Genomic DNA, 24098 nt, shown 5'->3' with positions numbered 1-24098 from the left:
TACTCTTCCAAGTCCATCAGAGACTTTACTTTCCATTCGACTGTTAGACTTCAAAACAAGTTTATTGGAGGCAATAGAAGAGCTGCGTATAAGAAGGGTAAATTTGTTTATATTGGGTTTGGTCTCTCTTTGCCTTATTTCTGTTTCTCTGTAGGTAATCATAGAAAGTGCTGCATAAGTCTGGCTAGACCTCATGCTGTATTTTAAGTGATTCACCAGCCAGGATTTTGTTTAAAAAGACAATGGGTTTAGGTATTGGGTGTATTACAGATTTTCCTGTAGGCAGCACAGAGGCAACAGGGTTGTATGGGAATGAATTTGGGTTTTCTGTAACAGCATAAGAAGTTGCTAGAGTTGATGATCAGGCTATTGAGAAAAGCAACATTCAATTATTGTCTTTCATTATAATTCTTCTCTTTAAGAGCAGTCTTTGATACAAAATGAAAAGAAGGAACCCAAGGAATCCAATTTTCCAAGTCCCCAAGTCTTTCTCGTTTCATAATTGATTTGCCATTTGCCAGAAAATTGGTGATTTTGGCTCTTTGCTTGTGTTTTTCAGAATTACCTCTGTGGGCAAAGAGCTATATTAAAAACACTTTATTTCACCGCTTTTACATTGCTAAGTCTACAGAGCTAGACCCCCACAACAAATAGTGTATTGAGTATTAGGGGTGTGGGTGTTTTGTTTTTTGAAATTATCTTGTAGTAGTATCAAGGTAAAATTGCTTCTGTGCTGGTTTTTCTTGTACTTAATTTGTTGCTTGTATTTTTCTGAGGTTACTTTTTCAGTTGTGTGTATGTAAACATTTCTGTCTATTTCTCCCCTTAGGGTTTCTGAACTGTTATGTGTATTGAAAGACCTAAAGTGTATTTTTTTTTCTTCATCTGATGCATTTGACCTGTTCAAAAGATGTGTATTATTAGTTTTAAAATATTAGTATTGGTGACATGCTTGATTTATGCTTATTTTGATCTAAGTGAAATGCTATAATCCTCTCTTTAAAAGCCATAAACAAAAGAATGACTGCCATTAAAAAGAAAAAAAAAAGAAAGAGAGAAGGGCTGCATGAAGGTACTTTCTTGGTGTAGTACTGTTAAAGCCCCCGTGGTGTGATCCCAGACCTGTGTTACAATGGTAGTGTTTAGTCTAGTCAAACTATTTTAGTATTAAAAGTAAAGACTGAATAATTTAATATTAGATACATTACTATATATAATAACTACTACTATTACTATTATTATTATTATTGTTATATAATGATACAAGTATCCTTTTGTTTATAAAGCTGCTTAGCTGAATTTACATGGTTAACTCAATGTTGCACTTTTAATGCACTTGGTCATTAAAGTGTTCAGGCAGTGACATGGGATTTCATATTTTGGCATTTTCCTTTGGGTTTTTATGCCTGTTTTGTGTCTTCTATACTACAAGAGTTTGTGGCTGTGATTTTGTAAAAGTTGTCTCAGAAGGGCAAGTAATTTTTTTGCCTTGAAATTTTTAGTTTCAAAATGGATGTAAATGCCAAGAGCCAGTTTCACAGTTAAGACATGGTCCTAAGTTTCTAAAATAGCTGTGCTTTCCATTACCCTAAAAACATACATACATATGTATATATTTACCTGTTTAGTTAGAAATTTAGGTAAAAAAGTAAGCATTTTACTGACAGCCAGATTGAAATCTTGGAGTGTCCTTGAATGCATTTTTGATTGGTTTTGTTAGTTCAGGGCTGCTTGCTTAGTATGTTTGAAGCTTGGAATATAAAACATTGGTATTCTGAAGAAGCAAGAGTTATTGAATAATGTGGCTTATGCCTAGTTGCATTCATTTTTATCTTTTAAAGTAGAATTTTGTATGGATGTTTTTGCTTTAAAATACCCCTAAAAAACCCTGTCCCCATTTTAGCTATGAATTTCTTGCAAGCTCAAGCATGAGCTTATTTTGTAAATTTTTAATCAGCCCTGAGAGAAAGGTAGTGCGTAAGCCAAAATACAGGGATAACTCCAAGAATTACAGTGCTTGTCTTGCACTAACATGCTAATTTTTCCATGCCCACAAATAAAACACAAAATCTGTGTCATCTGCTCCATGAGAAAGTGGAGTAAAAGTCAAAATTCTGCAGGTTTCTTACTATTTCTTCCATTTCCTTCCCAGGTTGCTTGTGAGGTTCAGTAGACTGATAACCTGAGGGAGGCACTAGAGCCAGTGCCCTGGATTTTACTTTCAGCTTTGTCTTTGACCTCTGGCTTGGCCTCAGATGAGCTTATTTTACCTCTATTTGCTTCTGTTTTTCTTCCCATTCTTGGTCTTGCTTGTCACTTCAACAGGAGACCCTTTGGGACAGGATCTATTGTGTATTTTGTGTTTAATAAAGTGCCTGGAATGGTTGGTTAAGCTGCAGTACAAATCCAGATTAATAAATTTGTGGATGAAATTATCTGTGTGAAACTACTAAAAAGCAAACTCTTAAATATGAAAATATTTTGAGAGATTTGTTGCAATCCTTACTCAATGTCATGATATTGTAGGTAAACTCTCAAAAATTGTGTAGGAGTTGCTCTGAGTAAAGGACTGTTCATCTGTTTCATCTTCCAGAGGAAATCCCAATCCTTGATAGCTGTGCAAGTTTGTTCTAAAGATTAATTGCTTAAATGATTATACTTGATGTAGCTTCACTTTGTTCCTTTGGCTATTCACAGAGTCTTTGTTCTCCACAGGAATTGACATAATATGAATATGTAAGTAATTAAAAGCCACAAAAAATTGTATTTCTCTTTCCCCTGCCCCACAGGAATTACTTCACACTCCAATAGTTGGAGTGTCTTCTGTTTTTTCCAGTTTAGCTTTCCCACTCATCCAGCACGGACCACTGATCCTTTGGTGCTGGATATCCCCTTCATTTACTTCTATGTCTGTCAGTCTTGCTCTGTAGTCACCTACAGAGTGCTTTTCTTCCTAACAGCCTTTGAACTGGATTTCATACCTAAGTGTAAATTAGGGAAATTTTTTTAGTAAAATGACAGACACAAGGACAGTTGAGTATTGGGAAAAAAGGTATGTGGATTTAAGAGAATAAACAGCACTGAATTTCACATCTCATGATTGTGGCATCCTTGATGTTGTTGAGTCAGCAAGCAGTGTGTTACATCACAATTTCTCTGTTTGTGAATAATGTGGCTTTGGATTAGGAACTGATTGCTTGCAGTTGGAGACTGCTCTAAGTATCAATGCAGACCTTTCCAGGAATATATTGTGATAGAAAAGATTAAATATAGAGTAATTGTAACCTACGCAGTGGAGTCAAGGACAGACCAATGAAATTTACAAAGGGAAAATAGTGGTTGGTGCAAATGTTTGTGTCTCTGCATGTGAAAATGGAAAGTTTTTGAGAATAGATCCCAAATACAGGTTACTATTATTTTTTGTTAACTGTCATAACTATGAAAATCCAACAATGTTTTATCAGAAGCTAAAGGTAGAATAATGCTTCTATAAATATCTTCTCCCCTTTTAACATTTGTCCTGGAAACAAAGCTTAAGAACAATATCCATGAGATCTACTAAAAATTGTACTGGTCTGCTTCGTTCATGAAGGAATTTCTAACTATAGTATGAAAGAATCAGAAATTGTAGTTTCTGTGAGTACTGTTTGACCTGCATGAAAATTGGATGTGCAATTTTGTAGGAGGGAGAGTGTAAGTTTAAAAAAGATAATAAAAGTACCTAGCAGCAGTTTTGGCTGCTTGGACGTGAGCCAGCTGTACTCTGTTCCTAAATCTGTTCAGGGTCAAGAATCGAGGGGGCTTGACCAATCCACAGCCCATCTTGTAAAACTACAGCCTGAAGCAAACACTTTAAAGAAGGCTTGACACTTTCTAAAGGTTATAACGAGTAAATAAACCATCAAATTACTCCTCTTTTATTGTTATGGTAGTCTTTTTTTATAAAAACACTTAAATCCATGTAGTCCTAAGGCATCTAATAAAAAATGAACACTTTTAAGGTTTGGTGGGTTTTTGATCCCTCATCAGAGTTATATACAATATTGTTCTCCTAAGTATAACAAAAACATTTTTGTCTTATTAAACAGCTCATGGAACTTCTAAAAAAAATAAAAAAGTGCTTCACACAAGTTTTAGAAGCTTTCAATTCAAAATGGTAAACTATAAATGTCCTTTGGAAGATGTAAAAATGATGGATAAGGTTTATAACTGTTGGTGATTTCGTGTGAGAACATTTTTATCATGTAATTGTCATTCTCAGTTTAAGTATTTATGATGTTTATTTTCTCAGCCATAGTTACATACATGCACATTTTTGATAGCTTCCAGATACACCTTTATAATTTGGGAGTAAGTTGCAGGAGTGTTGTTCACTTAGAACTTTGCTTCTTATCCTCTTAAGTATTCACAGAAAAGGGCTCACTTAAATTTCATTTTAAGGCCATTTCCTTACCATTTTGAGAAAGACTTTTGCTAATAATATATCATTTTCATAGCATTTGTTGCTTAATAACAGAAAGGATTGAAGATCACACCTTTTTAAAAGCCTCAAGCCAATCTCATTTGGTTTTATCAGTCAAGGGAAATTAGGGGATGTATTTTCCTTCAGTACTTATAGAATAGTACCAGAAAAAAAATCATTGCAACTGTGCAGCATTATTTGTTAAAGCAGAACTGGGAATCACTGTTAATCTTTTAAGTTCTCTCTTTTTTTTTTTTTTTTTTACCATAAGTCATATGAAAATCATCTTTAGGTCTCTTCTCCATCTGTATTCTACCAGTATATATCAGAGAAGCAAAAGCTAAAGGACTTTTCTCTGGTTCTCTGTGAGCCAAGTTTTAGTTTTAAATGCCTTTTCAGTATTTGATATGTAAAATTCACATGACAGCTGAGGCGTATATTTAGAATCTCTGCAAGAATCTTGAAATGCTTGGCAGTAGCCTCCTGTGGAAAGAAGTGTGTTTCTCTACACGTGTGTGCCTGTAATTCTCTGCTAATCAAGAAAGTTTTGACCCTAAAACCCTATAAAAGATGTCAATGTCAAAAAACTATTTTGGATCACTTGGGACATAGTTGCTTTTTTGTTTCTCTTGATAAGTAGTGGGACTAGGAATCAAATATCATACTAAGTGAAAAAGGGTTACAAAATCTTCTAAACTGTTTTGCATCAATTGTTCAAGTGTTATAAATATCCTTGAATCAGAAACTTGTAGCCCTTACTCATATTTGGCTTCAGAAATAATTGCAGTATATTTTATAACCAAAAAATTTTGTGTAATCTTCTTCACTTGGGAAGGAGAAAGAACCTCTATTTGTTCTTTCAGTGTGTCAGGAAAGGTGTTGCTTCATCCAGAGGTGGGATCTTTTTAGTCTCATGGCAAATAATAGTAATTCATGGTATTGCAATTCAGTGGAATTGCACTTAAACCCCAGTATTAAGAGAATTAACCTTTTGATGTCTTTTATTTTTTATTAGAAAGAGATCCATGGCCTTTTTTTCCCAAGCTGTGACTGTTTCCTAAAGGTTCTAACCAATTTTTGAGGTGTGAGTCTCTTCAAGAGTACTTCAATTTTTCCAACAATGAAGATGGCGAGATTTAAACTATAGTGAGGTTGAACTTAAAAACAGCATAAAATTTATATGTAGTATATCAAAATGCACAGTTCAAGTTTTGGGAGTATTCTTTTACCCTCATACAGTGAGCTTGGCCCTTGCTGGCCCTCAGTAAATGTTATTAGTGCAAGGATTCATCAAAGAGAAGTCAGGCTTACCTTAAAGTGGTGGCTTTCCCAAGCTGGCCATCAGTGTGCAGAGCGAAGGCAGGAGAGCAGCCTTGTGAAGCTCAGTGGCACATTAGTGCAGCTCTCCAGGCCCTTGCAGGATATTCATTATTTTGACTATGTGCAAAAACAGGACAGTGCTAAGCTGCTTATGACATGCATCAAAAACCTGAATATTGTTCTTGCAGGAAGTCGTGACTGTTCAGAGGGAAACCTTTTGTTCTTCCTTTTTTTTTGAGTAACGGATTTGTGAAGGAAGGCCAGTGCTCATAAAAATTGGACTCCAAAGGGAAGCTGATTCCTGTTGGGAAAAATTAACTTTAATACCAGAGTGTTTCAGGAAAATTTGCATAAATATCTAGCAATTGTAATTATCAGAAGGTAACTCTCATTTGTTATCAAAAGTAATAGCTTGATTCTTGACAAAGTGCTTCTGCAAGAACAAGGATCTGTAACACCTCCCTGTGGATCATGGGGGAAACTTTGGACTTTAGTAATGGTTGCCTCAGATTTTCTGGTAGCTAATTTTATCAGAAATATGTGTTGATTATTGTTTCAGTTTCTTTTGGTGGGTCAGAAGGCTTCTTGGCACAGAAGAAAATGATAAATATTTCTCTTTTTCCATAATAACAGAAGCAACCACTGACAAAATCTTTTCAGTAATCCTAGGAGATGTCACAAAGAATAAAGATTCAGATGCTTTGAGCTGAACATTTAAGATGCCCCAAAGATTCTGAGTAATTAATTATGGTTATCTGTATCATTGACTACAGTGGATTCTTGAAGCACTTTTGTATCTCACTGAACTTCTCTTCATTTCAGTGTTTTGACTTTTTTGTTTAATATCTGTTTTTAACTAGGAAACAGAAAATAATTATGAAGACCAAATAAACAAAATTGTTGTAGAGAAACAGGAGCTTGAATGGCAGAAGGTAACTTTCCTGTGTGCTTGTAGTGTTTTACCTGCTAAGATTTAATTTTAATGTGTTAATATAAATTGTGATTTGTTACAATTCTTCTTTTTAGAGCTATTTTCATTTCAGTAGTAGAATGTTCTAGCCAGTAGCTTATTACTTAGTCATGAACATCTGTAGCTTTTATTTTGATTTGGATTGTGCCCAGCTTAGCAATGTTTTTAACAAGAAAATATAATAATATTTGGCATGACTTGGCAATCTTCAGTCAAAAGAGAAGGAAATACTGAAGCAGGAAGACATTTAGCTGAATCTGAGGCATGTTGACACGTCAGTGTGGGGGAAGCTGTGTAGCAGCTTCTCTGTATTATGCTTGGCTTTGGCAAGTGCAAATATCAGTGCAGCAAACAACTCCACGTGCAATCTTTTGGAACTGTAGATTTTTCCAAAAAGTTATTTTGAACATGAACTTGTATGTTATCCATACTCAGAGGTAGTGTGTCAGCTTTTAAACGTTGAGAATGAAGTATTCAGCAACGTAAGTGTAACATTCTTCTCAGAGTTAGGGCTCCTGAGGTTATGCTTTGCTAGGAAATGCATTCCCTTCTTTAATACAATCAAACCCATGACCCCTGTCACTAGGGCACAAGATAAAAGGCTTCACTCCGTATATTTTACAACCCCAGCAAAAACAATAATTTCAGCTCTATCTTGATCTTGGGATATTTAACATCTTAGTTGTAAAGGAAGGCTATTTCATCTTGGAGTTCATCCTAACCATCTTAAATTAATAATCCTAACTCTGTGCTTTTCTTTCTTGAAAGATATATATGTGCACACAGAAACAGGAAACATTTTATATTTGTAAAAGCAAGAGTGCTTTCAGTTTGTAACCTTTCTTTGCTTTTCTTAACCTAGCTTTGCAGTGCTTAATATTCTGGGTTCAAAAGGGAGGATTTCCACCCATTTGAAGACCTTAGCAGTAATTTAATTTACCACTCCTACAAGGATGGGACTTACAGGTAGTGAGGTGAAATCTGTTCCTGTACTTTGCACTTAACATTGGCACATGGCAAAGCTGATCAGTGAGTGGTAGATTTTCGGAACTTCATGTGAGCAAATTTTCTGGAACCTCAAAGGAACAAGCTAATACGAATTTCCAATCCTGGAGACTCCAGTAAGACAAAAATTCTAAGTATGACATTTAAATTGAATTTGTGACCTGATTGTTTCTGAATGCAGAATCATACTGACCACAGCAGTAGTTCAATAAGTAGACATCTTCCTCTGGTTTATCAAAGGTTCATCTTGTAGAGTGTAGTATTAGCCTATGAGATTATAATATGAAATAATAATACCAAAAAAGTACATCTTCACTCATTTTCTTGTTTTTATGGATGAGAGTAGTGCCAGGCTGGAGGGTGATAGAAGTCTCATACAATAGCCTTACACTTAGTTATTCTGGCTTCCTTCAGCTCTTTCAGGTAGCTTGTTAAATGGCTAAAATCTAACTATAAACAGAATAACTAATTTTCAATGGGATTCTATTTTTAATGGGTATTAAAATTCTGTTGTAAATACCTGGACCAGTATCAAGGTTCTGGCTTGAGCTGGCAGTGGATGTGGATTGTTTCTGCAGGCTGATGGGATGGGTGGGACTTGCTCACAGAAGTCCTAGTAAAAGGTCTAAAAGGTATTCCAGAGGGGAGAATGTTACCTGTTAAGAGTGAAAGAGAAGCTGCTACCAAAAAGACAATTACCAGTTAAAAAAATGCATTTTTTTTTTAGTCTTCAGGGTTTTTTACTCAGTTGTGTCATTCTAGAAATATTTAACAATAAATATTACATATTTATTGTTAAATAAATATCACAGTAAGTCAGCCTTTTCTTGAAATACTTGATATATAATTTGCTCTAAGATAATACTTTACTCACACTGTTGTTATTTCACATGAGCAGGAAGCTCTGCAGCATCAGACAGACACGCTGCAACAACAAAACAAAGAAGCTATGGCAGCTTTTAAAAAACAGGTAATAAAGCCTTTGACTTTGACTATGGGATTTTAAAATACAGTGGCATCATAGCAAGTTATCAGTTGGTATGAAAATATTTTTCTATTGCATATAAAATGTTAGAATATACAGCTCAGGACAGAGCTCATTTCCTTTCTTCTGGCCACACCATTATACTTGTATTTTTGTAGTTCTTTCCAGATGCCCTGCCTCCTGGCATTTTTCATTTTTATATTTCAAAAACCTCCTAGAGAAGATAATGCTTCTTCTAATACTTTCCTTATTCTGTTTTGCTTTGTTTGGTTTTTCCCCTCCAATTTAGCATGACCTCTGCAAGGGTAGATTCATAAACCATGGTAAAAGATCTGCCACACAAATTATCCTGCCCAACATTTAAAAATGTGTTTCACTCTTGTGTTTTATTCTCCATATTACAGTGAGCAAACACAAGAGCTGAGAGACCTTGCAGAGAATGTTCATAGGAGCTGAAACTGTTGCCCATGGTGATGAAGAATTTGTCATTAATGCTGCATCACAATCATGTCACACAAAAAAGAAACTGACAAGCAATTAGGTTTCTCCCTTGAAAAAATAATTTGAGATTCACAGACTTCTCCTTGTAGAACTGTAGAGTTCTACAGTTCCTACAGGTAGAAAACCCCAGGAATTGTACTGTGCAGGTTAATATAACTATATTGTCTTGTTGAATTGCATGAATAAAATTATTGCCATGTGCTGTTCTGATTTTTTTGTTTTGTTTTTTTATGTGACTGACAAGTTACAGGCAAGGATGTTTGCCATGGAAGAAGAAAAGGTACTCTACAATTATTGTTGTTTGTCATCCAAAGAAGAGCATAAGCAAATGATAATGATATAAAACATACCAAACATATCCTAAGTATAAACTAAGTATATTGCAATTACATTATGCTTTTTGCTATGGCCTTTGCAAAAGAAATGTCTTTGTAACTGTTGTATTTCTGTTTTTTTGTTTATAGACTTGTGAAGTGTCACTGCTTATGCTAAAAATCGGTTGAGGAAGGAGTGTTCTTTGATAGTTCCATATTGCATTTATACAAAATTTATTTTATTCTAGAGGGTTGGGATAAATTGGGATAATTGGCCTTTACAAGTAGTACTGAAAAATAACATTTCTAGCTGCCTTAGTGAAATCAGATTTTAATAGGGATTTTATTGATATAGCTGAACTAAAGGTACTAAATGTTTCCGAAGGTACTTGACCTAAACTGAAATAAGATAAATTTTAGCCTGAATTTATGTGGATTTTGTTAGCTACATAAGTTTTTATACCAGACTGAATGCCCAATTCCTCCTCTGAATGAAGGATTTACATTTGGTGTACAATGAACGTGTTTTAAACAATGAAGTCAGTGGATGTCTGCCTCTATTGTTTCATTTAAATTTCTCAGTGGTTTAGAGCAGATGAATATGCTGGATGTGGCATAAGAACTGACATAGAAATTTGCAAACTGGTTAAATGGCTTTAAAGTATATAAAAATAAACTTTATTGTTTGCTGCATTGCTGTTTATTGCTATTTTGAGTAATTGAGTAATTTTCTTGATTGGGAGTTTGGAATTTTTTCTCGTTAAGACAATTCATTTGTCCACACATACCTACTTATTACTCTCTGATTTTTATTTTCAATGATAGATTCAGAATTAAATTTTATGCTGATTAATTTTTACTTCTATTTCCATTGAATCGTATAGTACTTTCAGTACTTTATACCAAAGTAACTGAAAGAGTCAACTAAGCTCAGGACAGAGTTGAAAAAACAGTTTTTGCACCAATTTAGATGCTATGTGCTATGAGTGATCAGGGTGGTTTTGGAGGATTGCACAGTCAGCACTATATTGGGAATCACTGGAACATGCAGGGGTGGTTGAATGGATGTATTTTTGTTTTCTGGCATATTCTCTGGTGTTTAGATTCTGGTTTGCATTGGATTGACTGCAGCCAGTGATTTTTACCAGATTTAATTCTAGTGAAGTCCCTTGGCTTTCTCATGTGCAGATTCTATATGTTTGTCTACGTATGCATTCACACACACACACACGCATATATATATATATATATATATATATATATATATATATATATATATCTATACATACACAAATATATACACACACACATTAAATGTGCTTACATGTATTTAGTGACTCTAGCAATAGCAGCTTCACTCTTTGTGGACTGGGAAAAATGAGCAGCTTGTTTCTATGAAGATCCTGCAGATAAAAAATGGATTTACCTGATACATTTTGTTTTAAAATTTACCGTCTTTGTTCTAAATAATGTATTAGTTCTGCCTTTGTCAGGCTTGTCTCTCCCAGAACAGCCAATTTTAAGACTTGATGAATAGAGTCAGAAGTGGTGAAAATACTCTATTGTGTTTTCACTTTTCTTTTTATAGCAATATTTATCTGCATTTTAAAATTATTTAGCTGAATTATTCACCAATGGATTGTTCTGTCGTAGTGGAGTTACACTTTATTTTTGTAACAGTCTTTTTGATAAATTCTTATTGTAAATGCATTTATTCTGCCCAAATCCTGAAGTACAGCTTTTGTTGAAAGGGAAAATACCAACTTGCTGTAGAAACAAAAGAAAAAGAAATTGATGGACTGAAAGAAACATTAAAAGCCTTACAGGTAAAGTATTGCTTTTGTAAAATAACATTTCTTTGAATGAAGGAATTTTGGTTTTAGTTTTTTACTAGTAAGAAAATTGTTGGTTTTAAGAGGATCTTTAAGGCCTTATTGCTTAATCTTCCTAGGACACCTCACTTTGTAACACTGAGTTTCTGTTCCAGTCTTCAGTGTCAATACTACTTTAAGTTAACCTTCCAGCTAATGTTCTTTTCCTCCAGAAGATGACTCAAAAGTCCAAACAGTGTGTGAAATGTGCTTTCTTTTCACTTCCACAGTCTTCCTCTTCCTTCACATTCTTGTTTTCTTGCTTCACACCTGTCTGGAATCCCTGGTTTTGGACTCCTAAACAGAACTAAGTATTCACCCTGGGCCTCCACCTTGCAGTGCTCCTTGTGTTTTTCAGTGGTTTCCTGTGTTTCACTGGGAGGTTTCTGTACTTACACTTGATCCATGGCTTAAGGTCAAGGGAAATATATTGAAAATGGATCAGTAGCATTGTAATGCATTGCCAGATTTCAGGTGTTACCAGGAACTAATTATTTTTCTATCCATAACTGAGTGGAATAATAATTCTGTTGAAAACAAAATGGCTATAATGGGTTATTACTATGATTTTGAAACTTGTGTTGGTTCCTATTAGCATTCTCTTATAATGGAATGCATTTACTTGGTAGCAGACTGGGGGTTTTTTTGTCACTTACTTAACACTGAATGTATTTTAGGAGCAAAAGAAATTGATTCTCATGGCTGGCCTTCTGAGCAATAGCTGTAAGGATTTTGTTGCCTTTCTCAAACCTTGGCATAGCCCAGATGATGTAGAATATCCATCCCTCCGTGGTCTGCTGAACATAATATGGGGACAGCAAGAGTAATGAAAGATCCCACTGGCCTTTCTTTTGTAAGACAAACCACAAATTAAAAAAATAAATAATCTTAAATGTTGAATGTTCACAGATCAAGCATTTGTGTCAAAGTACAGTTCAGATCTAGGAAATTCTGCTGTGGCTTGAGGAAGCAGGAGGTCACAATGGACATGTGCTCCCAGGGGGATTGTTTGGAAATGAGCCTATACAAGAGGGAAGAATTTTTAATTCAGTTCTGTATTCTTCTCTGTCAGAACAGTACCTTAAAATGATTTTTCTCTAGGTTTTTTCCTAGAAATAATATCTTCTGTATAAGATTTGTGCACTCTGGGTTCTTTGACAATACCTTGGGGGTTTTTTTGTATGCAAATCAAAGTACTCTGTCAGTGGGGTATTAAGCAGTGTTAATATCTTCTAATGACAGCCTTGTATTATTAAAGTATGTGAGATTGTTACATTATATCTTTATATGCTACCATTTAGAATACCTACTAAGATATTTTTGTTGTTTTTTCCAACAGGGAACACACTTCTGTTCCTGTAGGAGTTGAGGGAATACTTTCATTTCTATCTTTATCTTCTTCTCTATTTATTTCTAAGGGTCTAGTTTATACACTGTAGACCCTTTGCACGTTGTTTTTATGATGCCTGTCAGAAAACACAAGTATTTATGCACTTTTTCAAAACTCCTCTAGTAACAAATCAGTGTAAAGTGGTTTTACATAATTTAAATATTGAAGTAACATTATGAACTAACGTGAGTCTAATAATACATGAAATTGTGCAATCAGTAGTTCAAAACCACCATTACTGTATTGGATGGATTAATAACAAATGCAATTAAATAATTGGTTTAACAATACTTAATTATGCAGGTTGTTGTCAGAAAAAAATATAAGTACCATTTAATGAATAATTCTCTGTTGTTTTACAGATTTCAAAATACACTTTACAAAAGAAACTGAATGAAATGGTAAGAAAATAATGAAAGTGCAAAAAGAAGGAAGAGCTTTAATGAAAAGAGTATGCTTAGGGTATAATCCACTACTAACTGGCTTTAATACTTAAATTATATATGATAATTATTACAAGTAACACAAAGGGGTATCAGCTTCAAATCTGAAAATCTTACAAATGCAATGGTTTTAGATTTTTATAGTGTGATAGCTACTGTTCAGCATGTGGTGTTTTTTTCTCACTGAATTAAAGTAGAATTGGTTCATTTGTTCTCTTTATAGATTAAAGATTTTTTTAATAGACTGTCATTTAAATAATGTAATTTTATTACTCTGACAGGATCTGGCATAATACATCAAAAAGTAGCAGAGAATTCCTAGAAGTTCTTGGTTTTGTTTTTAAGAAAAACTGGTGGTTTTCTTCTCACTCTTTTTTTACTTCTCAGAATTAGTTCTTAGCATCAGTTTCCATGAACAGTTTAGATTTCATCCAGTGCACCTCACTCCCTTTGACACAGGGAATAAATTTACCCAGAGTGACAGCATAGTGGCTCTGAACCCTGTTGTCTGCTTTAGGAAGTGAACAAGTGAGCCACAGAAACATTGCTAGGCTTGATTGAATAAATGCTGTGAAAATTCTGCTGCTGCTCAACTGGAAAGAATAAAGATAATATTGTCAGACCATTACAAACTGTGATTTTAATTAAGAAGCTCAAAAAACTAGAGTCCAGTTTAGCTTTAAGTACCATGACATTTGTACTGAAAGTCATCTTCAACGCTACAGTGGTTTTACACAAAATATGGTGAAATTGAATAATGTGCCCTCTGACCTGGGAGATAAGGCTACAAGTTAAAGATCAAAGGCAATGTAAAATGTGTTTTGTCTTACTTCACTTTTAACTTGTATTTATTCCTAAAATGCAGCTGATCTAAAAATGTGTTGAAAATATACAGAATAACTGGACTTGCATTTAGGTCATTTTACATATTATCTTTCTTTCATAACTTCCAAGCTCAGTCTTCCATTTCAATGAGAATATTTAAAGGGCAACACCTTTTCTTTAAGCTGGAAATGCGTCTATGCTGCTTAAAGAAATAGATTTTTTTATATTCATAAACTTTTCATTAATTGATCATTTGAATATTTTGAAAGCATTTGCTTTGATACAGAGTATGGTAATCTAAAATGCTATTGAGTGGGGCAAGATGCTGGAAATCCTCTTTTGCTTGTAGCGCTAAACAGAACATGTACAGTTGGGACTTATTTAGGGAAAATGCTCTGATATGAAATGATGAAAACAAAATACCCCACAAGGTAAACAAAAGTGAATTTTTTCCTGTCATCTTTTGTAGTAGTGGGCTAATGCAGTTTTAGGCCAGGTCAAATTCTACCAACTTTACTCCCTGAGTGGTTGCACTGAAATAAGTGGCACATTCAAGGGATCAAAGGAGTAGCTGCCCATGTAGACTCTTGGTCATCACCAATGGCAAAGTGTTTAAAAATCAAATGGATGAAATTCCGAACCAATCCTTTATCTGAGACCCATTTCTATTTCAATTTTGTTAAAGACAGCTTAGCTTGTTCTCTGGTGTGTGTTTTGAGAGTAAGCAGATGTGCTGCTCAGTTTATATCTGGCACCTTAGAAACCCTGCCAGTCAGTGGAGGAGCTTCTGTGTGTGCTGGGGACTGGGTGTGCCTTACTGATGTGGCTTTTTATTCTGGTTTTGTTCCTTTAGTTCTGTTCTTTTAGAATGGTATATGCCATGTTAATACTTGACATAAACACCATGTTTTAACGTGCTGTCCAGTTAAGTTTATGCAAAAATTGTAATGCTGATAGAATTCTTACCATATATGCTATAATTTTGAAATAGTGGAAGGTTTTGTTTCGTACTGAAAGACAATATAGAGACAAATATAGAATATACAAATAAAGAAATTTTTTGTGTTTTATTACTTATTTGTCTTTATTATTGTCTTTCTCCCCCCCCACAATTCAAGTGTTGATTATTGCATGCAGTGCAGTTGTTTTGCACCTCACTGCATATGGACAGTAGCACTCATGCAGTCAGGAGGGATTACTACAAAGCCAATTCAGTTGATAGAATACACTTGAGTGTGAGCTCTGTATTGTATTTGTTTTCCTGCTGCTGAAATTAGGAAGTAACTGGAGGAAAATGGTCAGGTGTTGGTTTCCTGATAGACCATACACTGGAGAATGCCAGGACTCTGCATGTGGCATCTGTTCTTGTCTTCCCTTACTGTTTTTATTGGAAACTGAATGTATGTGAAACCATTGAGTGAAGCTGCAGTCAGATGGTCTAGGCTCATTAAACCCTACCACAGAAAAGAAGGGATTTAGAGTCAAATAACCCACATCATTCCCAGCACACAGGGAACTGTGTTCCCACCTGAACCGTGCCCAGGAACTGCTGGCACAGTCAGCTGAGTCCTACTTGGCACAGGCCAAAATGTGTCAGGGATATTTTAACAACAGTAAACAACAGCGTTTCCTGAGAACTTCCCTGCTACCATTTAGTTTTCTAATACAGGTGTAGTTGTCAGATGAATGGAAAAGGAATTACTGTATTAAAAAAAAAAAAAAGTTGGTTTGTTCGTAATAATCTAAGATAGGATGTTTTTGTTCGCTTTCTGCATCTTTTAGGAGTTTGCCTGTAATCATACTGTGTTGTTTAAAAACACAATGAGGAGGCAGTGATATCGTATAAATTTAACCCAATTATTATTAAGTATCTACTTATTTTTCAGTAGAAAAATGGTGAGAACTGGAGGAACTGTTGTGAAAAAAATTCCCATTTTGAAGCTCTACAGTTGGTAGCCCTTTGCATAGTTTTCATGTGATCTTGCCTTTGGTCTCCATGCCATTACATCTCCTTTGTTTCTCTGACACTTTCACCTCCCAGTTGCCACCTTCTGCTTCACTGAGTACCTCTGACTTGTGACTCCATTTCCAGAATATCTTTGAGATATGAGCCATGCCCTCTTTGTGTTTCTCCAGTCAGCCACTTGACCCTGAGCTATTTCTTGGGTCTAGTTCCACCAAGAAATCATTGTGCCTCAACAAGCCATATGGCCACCATCAAATCCACTCCCCATCCCAGCTTATCTTTATTACTGGTGGAGGGCAGGGCAATAATTCCTGTTCTTGCAGTATCAGACATAAGGAAGAAGAACCAAGATTCTGTGGGTCTCACTCCAGCTCCAGGGTCATCCACTCCCTATCCTGCAGTGTCTCCTGGTGTTTCTTGATTGGCTTCTATGGGAGAATGTTTTACAGCCTTTGCACTGGGAGGAGACAAATCACATACTCAGGCTTTTATTTCTCTGTGCATTCAGCCTGGAGAGCAGCCTGCCATCAAAAATCATATTTAGGCAAGTGTTAAGCTCTTAATAAAACTCCTGCAGATAGAGCAGACCAGTTCCTTTTTCCCCTGGAAAGAGCCCTGTGAAGTAGCAAAGCATACTTCAACTTACTGAGAGAGCAGGAGGGACTAACACTGTCTTGCTGACTAAAGAAAGGAATTGAGATAACACTAAGGAAAAAATCCATATTAAAAACTACAAAACCCCTCAAATCTTGCCACAAGCTGTTCAAATCTCAAATTAGGGCTGTCTCCCTGTTCATCGATCTCTTAGAACAAATATACCTGAGGGAACTACCAGGAAAAACAAAGAAAATCTTTCCTTTTAATGTTTTTGTTAGAAAATTCCCCTCCTAGCATTAATTAAGCACAGATCTTCAACAGTTAATTTATGCTTAGGAAAAACAGAAAGTATAAGAACATTTTCAACTTACGTTCCTTGCAGTGATTTCTGTAAGTGGTGGTGTTTCTTTACCAGTGCTTCTATTATGACTTTCCATTTGCTGTAGTGTGTTTAATTTCATACCTTATAAAACATGAGAAATTTGTATTGTATATCCTGTTTTGCTAGTCTTATGGTGGTCATTTCATTTGATTGCTATCAGCTTTTATTATCCTCTGATGCCTGGACATGTATTGCATTTGTTACTGTGTGGAAATGGAGCCTTGCCAAAGCCAAACAGACTGGGCCAGATGCATCCTGGTGTAACTTGAATTTACACACAGGAATGAATTTGGCCCAGTTCATTTTAATTGCTGTGTTGCTCTGTAGATTAGAAATAGATTAGATATCTAAACAAATGTTTATCCTTTCTGAGCAATTAACTTACCTCATTCTCTTCAGAAAAATGAATTTTAAAATTCACCAAATAGTACCGACAAAACTGTTAACAAAAATACACTATTAAGAACACAAAAATCTTACTGTTATAAGGATAACAAAAAAATTGTCTCTGAACAGTTTCCACAAAATGAGAGAGATTGGTAAAATTAAATATATTGTACTTAATTACCACATGGGTTTCTTTGTGGTATTACTTAGGCCAACATGTGAATAGAAGTAAAATAAAGTGTTAGATGCTTACAAAAGTTGTTAGAAACTTCCCTTACAGCTATACAAAGTGATTTCATCATCTTTTAAGATATTAGAACAGTTAATTGACACTGAGGAAATAAGAATAACTCATTGAAAGGTCATTTATATTTTTCTGAGAAGCATGGGCTGTTAATCTGCATTAGTCTCAGTAGTGCAAATCAAAGTCACCTCTACTCCAGAAGTAGTTGATGCACTTCTGATTTTTAGCAAGTGTGTTGAAATTCTTTTATTTCGGTGTGTCAAATACACAAACTCTCTCCTAATTGCCCTTGGCTGTGCCATTTTTCAGAAGCCCAGGACTGGAATGGATGATGAAGCTGTCAGGAGTCTCTTGAGGTGGCTCAGAGCAGGGTCAGTGGAGCCAGTGTCACAGAGCCATGGCTGTTGATTTTTAGTGTCTCCTTGGATAGATTCTGAAGCCTGCCTGTGCAATCTGTTCCAATGTTTGCCCACCCTTACAATGTCTTTCCCCTCGAGTTTAAGTGAAATTTCTTGTCTTTGACTTTGTGTCAGTGAGCACCACTGAAAGGAGTCTGGCTGTGGTTTCTTTATTCCTTCACACACACACCTCCCCTGGTACATACACATTTATCAGCTCCTCTCCAGGCTGAGCTGTCACAGGTCCCTCAGCCTCTCCTCAAATGTCAGATGCTCAAATCCTTTGATTATCATGATGATTCTGTCGCTCTTCCTGCTATTTGGAGATGGGAAAGGTCATTAGATACGAAACAGACAACTGAAAAGATTCTGGGAATGATTTTGCATTTACGCTGTTATATTCAAAAGCAACTGGAGAGCTACTTACTGTCATTTAATGGGTGCTTCATTTATGTTCCTAACAGGATCAAAAATTGCAGATGCACTTAACAGCAAAAGAGGAGCATCATAAGAAACTGAATGAAGCTGAGAGGTGTTATGCTACTATTGCATCTCGTTTTGGGATTGTGAAAGGTGTTCATGGCAAGCTAGAGCACAGTGGTATGTATGTCTTAAATACCTTCCAGCATTTGCTTTTGCTGTGATTTGACAGCACTCAGTTGGAGACACTTGAAAACTCAGAAAAATAGCAGCTACTCTATGCCAAGCATCAAATATCTTGGGAGGTTCCTCGGTGCTCTCTGCTGACCCACTGCTATGGTGGTGTGGGTGACCACAGGAAATTGTATTGAGGAATTATCAAACAAAAAAATAACCCCCCCAAAACACCAAAAAAACTTTTCAATTACTGAATCTCACTAAATTCTTCAGGTTTCTGCCTGAAACCAATTTTTTTTTTTTAAATATAGTCTCAAGAAGCTGGTAATATATTCTGTGTGTATCTGTGGTATTTGAGTACCTCAAGTTACTTGTTGTGTTCAGTTTTTAAAATCTCAAATCCAGAACATTAGTGGCTAACCAATGTCTGCTCATTGTACTTCAAAGCAAGAGAGTGAGCACATGACTTGTGCTGAAAGAGAGTTTTACTAATTTTGGCTTACTTGTTGTTCTGGGGGTTTTTCCAAAGTTGTATCAGAAGATAGCTGTTACATTCGTCAGTATTTTAATCTTTTAAGCACATATTCTCATTCAAAGCTGCAAAATTGCTTATGGTGCTGTAAGGCTCTTGTCCATCATTCCCCATGGACTGTCTCTAGCAGAAGAGGAGAGGACATTCTGGGTGTCTGCAGTTCTTGTGTTCAAGTGTGGTGCCAGAAAACCATTGAGGGAAATAAAGAAAAAAAAAGATTAGGGGTGAAAAAAGAGAAATCAGAAACCAGAAAAGGATGAAGGGGAACCTGAGAGGATGAAAATACAAAGATTGAATAGAGCTGTCTGAAAAAGTACAGGAACCAGTAAATATTTTCAGCTTTTCATTGTGGAATTTCAAGCAATTTCCCAGTGATATCTTCATCGGTATAAAGTTTGAGAGAAAATTCCTTCCTCTTTCAGTAGGTATAGAAGTCATTCATAGAATGTTTTGCTCTGCTAGCCTCTGCTTTTTTTCTGTCTTCCATGGACTATGTGCACATAACTCTGTACATCTGTTAACTCAGTTATTAATTTGTTCTGTGCCCCATTATGTTCTGTGTTAGTCTGAAAGTAACTAAACTCGTCAGAAAGTCACAAGAAAAGCTTTAAAAAAACACCAAGATTAAAAGTCCTACTAAAATGACATCATAGGACGCTAAAAATTAAATTACAGTAAAAAGGGCAAGCCAACATACAGAAAAGTCTTAACTCATTGTTTGAGGTACAGACAACTGGTACTACCTGGTATAATCCTCCAATATAATATCAAAGTACACCGAAAAAGTCGTTGAGTCATATTTGCAGTTTTAGGCTTATTTCTTAAAATGAATTATATGCACATATATTGAAGTTAGAAATCAAATACTTGTTCAAATGTGAAATTATTTGTTAACATGCTTTAATTTTTTTTTAAAGTGCAGGAAGCCATACAGCACAATAAGAAACTAGCATCAGTGAATAAAAGACAGGAGACTGAAATAAGTAATCTGAAGGAAGTAAGTGCAGTGCACATTTCTGAATGGAGAATGATCCCTGTGGGTCCCTTCCAGCTCAGAATATTCCTTGATTCTTTGGGCCTTCCAAAAGCTGCTGATGTATTAATATAAGTAGTGGACGAGCAGCAGAACTGTTTTTCATTCTGTGACTAATGGCTAAATTTGCTTCCACAGACACCTCAGTTAAAACTGGAGCAGCTCTGAGAATTTTCTGTAACCTGTGAAGTTTTAATTACCTCTACAGCATCCTCCTTGTTTCCTGCTAATTATTAATAACCTGCCTTCTTCCTGTGCTGTGCTGCCATCCCTTCTCCATCTGTGAGGAAGGCAGCAGTGGTGTTTTCAGTTCAGTCAGAGGTACAACATGAAGAGCAGTTGCCATGGAGGCGAGCTGGTGGCTTGAACACAGGATAAAATGTGTTACTGAATTCCTCAAGTGGGAGAGCTTTGTGACAAGGCAGCTGAGACATCAGATTATGGTTTACAAGGAAGCTGTCACTAAGCTCTTTTCTCCTGCCTCTATTCAGAAACTCCTCTTTGCCAAGTGCATTTTTGAGTTGCTCTCTTGAGCACAGGTAATAGTGGGAAGAATAACATTCTTTTCACTTTGAGCTGTTTCTTAAGAGCTGACAAGAGAAAAACAAACGGGCGTTCAAAAGTCAGAATTGTTGGGTAAACTCAGCATCTTTCCACACCACATCTCTTCTTTATATCTCCTTATCTTTTTATTTTCCTCCTTTTATTTTTTTTTCTCCTTTTGATTCTGTAGTGATTTTATGAAGGGATCAAAAGCATGAGTATCTCAACCTCTTGGCCTAATGTTAATCCCCAGTTTCCAAATGATTGCTTTGAATTACCATGGAATCTTTGCCAAGTTTGTCAATGTTTTTGAAAACAAAAAAGGGCAGGGGGAGAAGATAATTTGTACATGAGGAAAAGGGACTATAACCATTTTATATTTGGGTTATATTGATTGAAAAATGGATGTTTACCTGTTTACTTTTCTTTGCCTGGAAAATGGGATTTGAAGGTACAAAAGTACTTGAAAATTCTCCCTGAATCTACTGTTGTTTCTTTTCTTCTTAAGAGCATGTAGCCGCTAATTGTTAAGGTTCTTTGGAGTATGATTCCACTAAAAACCAGACTTTATCTTGAAATATAGACATTTTGAGATTTTAAAAATATTATTTCATTCTTACATTCTTTAGTCCTTTACTTAATTTTCATATTTATTACACGGAGATATTGCCACAGTAAAAATTCATCAGGAATTCAGTTTGGATTTTTTAGTTCCATACTGAAATGTAATATGCCAAACCTCAGTGTCAAAAAGATCAAGCTCTGAAGTGATCAAAGATTTCAGAACTTTTACCATCAGAAAAGCGGCTGAAATCCGCAGTGACAATGAAGCAGAACACTGGGAAAATTCTCAAATCAATTTCTATATCACAATTAGGTCTTACCGTATTTAAAAATGTTTATTTAGCTACATAATTCAAATGATAGGTTATATATAAAAATTGTATCTGTTTATCTGGAATATTTGATGGATGGAAGAGAAACAGAAAAATATTGGAAGGTGTCAGTGAGGATAACTTTCCTCTGTAGGAAAGCCATGCTTGTTAGGAGCTGATACCATCATAACTCTGAAGGTCTGAGAGCAGCTTTGTCTGTGCATTGTGTACACTCCAACTGTGCAATTCCTTTAAAAAGGAAATAATTTGCATGTGGCAAAAACATTTCATCTAAAATGCAGCATATCTTTAGTGTAGTATATTGTAAATAAAAAAGTGAGGAGTTTTAGAAATATTACAGCATCACAGTAAATTGGATTTGGCTCTTTGGTGAGAGAGCAAGAATAATTAATTACTTAGCATTCTCTGAGGGTAGGTAATTTGAGAGGTAAGAAAACAGAAATGTTTAAGAAAACTTTACTTTATGAAATTTGTGAGTAACATAGGTGTGAGAGAGAAATTGAGATTTATGTACTCCAGCAGTCAAACATATTATTTGATCCACTCTTTTTTTCAGTTCTGCTCTTGATTCTTAAGGTCATGAAGGGTTATGAATTTTAAATAAAATACTGTTAGATAAGCAGAAAAAGGGGGCCAACTGAAACTTAATCCAGTTTCCTCAGTTTAGCAGGAAATGCCTTTATTGTATTCATTTCTGAATTTCTTACCAGTTTTAAGTATTTGACCATTCTTTTCTGAACAATCTGAACTGGGGTATTTAGAAGAGTTTTGAAAAGGGATTACCAGGCTGTTTTCACTTGCTACATAGCTGAAAGAAGTCATGATATCAACAGCACAATTTAGAACAACTTCTGAAGCTGGTTTTATCTGCCTTGGAGACTTGATTGACCTCTAACAGCTCTGACAACTTCTGGGTTCAGATGTCTTTCCTCTGTAGCCTCAGTGCTGGAATGGGAATGACTATCCATGGTACTAAAATCTTAATTTGGTTGTCAGCTCTTATCACAGCCATTACTTTCACTCAGACCTGGATGATCTCACACATTTGTTCTTAAGGGGAATGTGAAGTTAGTGAATGCTATTTAACATTTATGGGTAAAAATAAGCTAATCTCCAATTGGAATGAAATCGCAGATGTGTTATGAAGGTGTTAAATATGTACAACAGAAAAATTGAGTGAAATTGAGGTCTGTTCTGCACAGGTTTCCTCTTCTGGGATTTCAGGAAAGAAATATTATTTAGAAAGGTTGTAATTTTCTCTTGGCATTGCCTGCTTCAAGTCCAGTTCCTAAATTGTAACGTAATGGACTGTGGCAAAGTTTCCTTTCAGTAACATTTGTTTTGGATCTAAATATTTTGATATTCAGTGTGGTAGGATTCTTTTCAACCACTGTGAAAATGCTTGCATTGATGTCTGGCCAAGAAGAAGGTTTCTATCATTCTGCTGCTTAAAAAACAAGTCTGCTGCTCAAGACCCAAAAGAGTACAAGAGGGTTGCAGCAATCTTGGAAGAGACCCAACAGATATAGGTGTAATTTTGAATACAGGTTAAGTTTTGATAGGGTATCAGTCCTGGGAAGTGGTTACATCTGCCTGTGCTGGCTGCTTTTCCAGTCCCACACCATTTCTTTATGCCGGAACATGTATTTATAAGGCCTCAAGGGAGAGTGGAATTAATATTTTGTATTGAAAAAAACCTAGATTTTATTAAAAAAAAACCAAACCTAACTGAAAACCACAAACCCCAAAACCCCAAAAAAACCACCCCAACCAAAAAAGTGGAAGTTTTACCTTAGACCAACTTGGAGAAGTAAAGCAGGTTTAAGGAGCAGGACTGGGATTTTGGGACACCCTTGACTTCCACTGGCATGAAGTGTTTTTTCAGCCATATCCCTAAGCATTGGCTGCTAGCAACAGCTCAAGGGAATGGGTTTAAAGCCTTATCATTCTCTCTCAGCACACCCCAGACCTGATAAAATTATTTTTCACATTCAACATACTTTCTAGATTTTTGGATACTAATTGTGATTTTAATAATGAGAGAAAGCTACTAGAGAAAAAAGAAGCAAAAACTTTGGGGTTACATTGTACTTAATTTCAGGGTACAAGAAAACATATGTGTACGTAGAAAATTATTTTAAAAATTCTTTTTGCAGCTACAAACCTTGTGATTTCACTAGCCATGAAAAACTTTGCCATTAGTTTTAGTTATTTCATTTGTGGAGATTTTTTGGGGAGTTTGTGTTGTGTTCTGGTTGGTTGTTAGTTTTGGTTTTTTCCTGCCTACAGCTTTGTATTAGCAGATTTGGATTTGCTTCCAAATGGGTTGTACTTGCCATTACAAAGAAGAAACTGCAATCATCTTTTCTGCCTCAAGGGCATGACTCGTGCTTTCCCCATGACAAAATAAGTTTTTTCTGCACACTATAAAGCCTGA

General features: G+C 35.6%; 1 protein-coding gene across 1 annotated transcript in view; it reads left to right on the top strand.

The window, feature by feature from the left end:
* The window catches only part of CCDC73 (coiled-coil domain containing 73), a 53784-nt gene that overhangs the window by 6851 nt on the left and 22835 nt on the right, over positions 1-24098 (top strand). The window contains exons 2-9 of the mRNA XM_030949107.1: positions 1-97; positions 6643-6714; positions 8656-8727; positions 9488-9523; positions 11309-11383; positions 13181-13219; positions 18525-18660; positions 20107-20186. The exon at positions 1-97 is cut by the window's left edge and continues 50 nt beyond it. Coding sequence (XP_030804967.1) covers positions 1-97; positions 6643-6714; positions 8656-8727; positions 9488-9523; positions 11309-11383; positions 13181-13219; positions 18525-18660; positions 20107-20186 — 607 coding nt within the window. The remainder of the gene's footprint in view (positions 98-6642; positions 6715-8655; positions 8728-9487; positions 9524-11308; positions 11384-13180; positions 13220-18524; positions 18661-20106; positions 20187-24098) is intronic.

The sequence above is a fragment of the Camarhynchus parvulus genome, chromosome 5 (genome assembly GCF_901933205.1).
Source record: "Camarhynchus parvulus chromosome 5, STF_HiC, whole genome shotgun sequence".
Classification (NCBI taxonomy): Eukaryota; Metazoa; Chordata; class Aves; order Passeriformes; family Thraupidae; genus Camarhynchus; species Camarhynchus parvulus.
The sequence above is the reverse complement of the archived record's forward strand: the minus strand, read 5'-3'. Positions and strand labels throughout refer to the sequence as shown.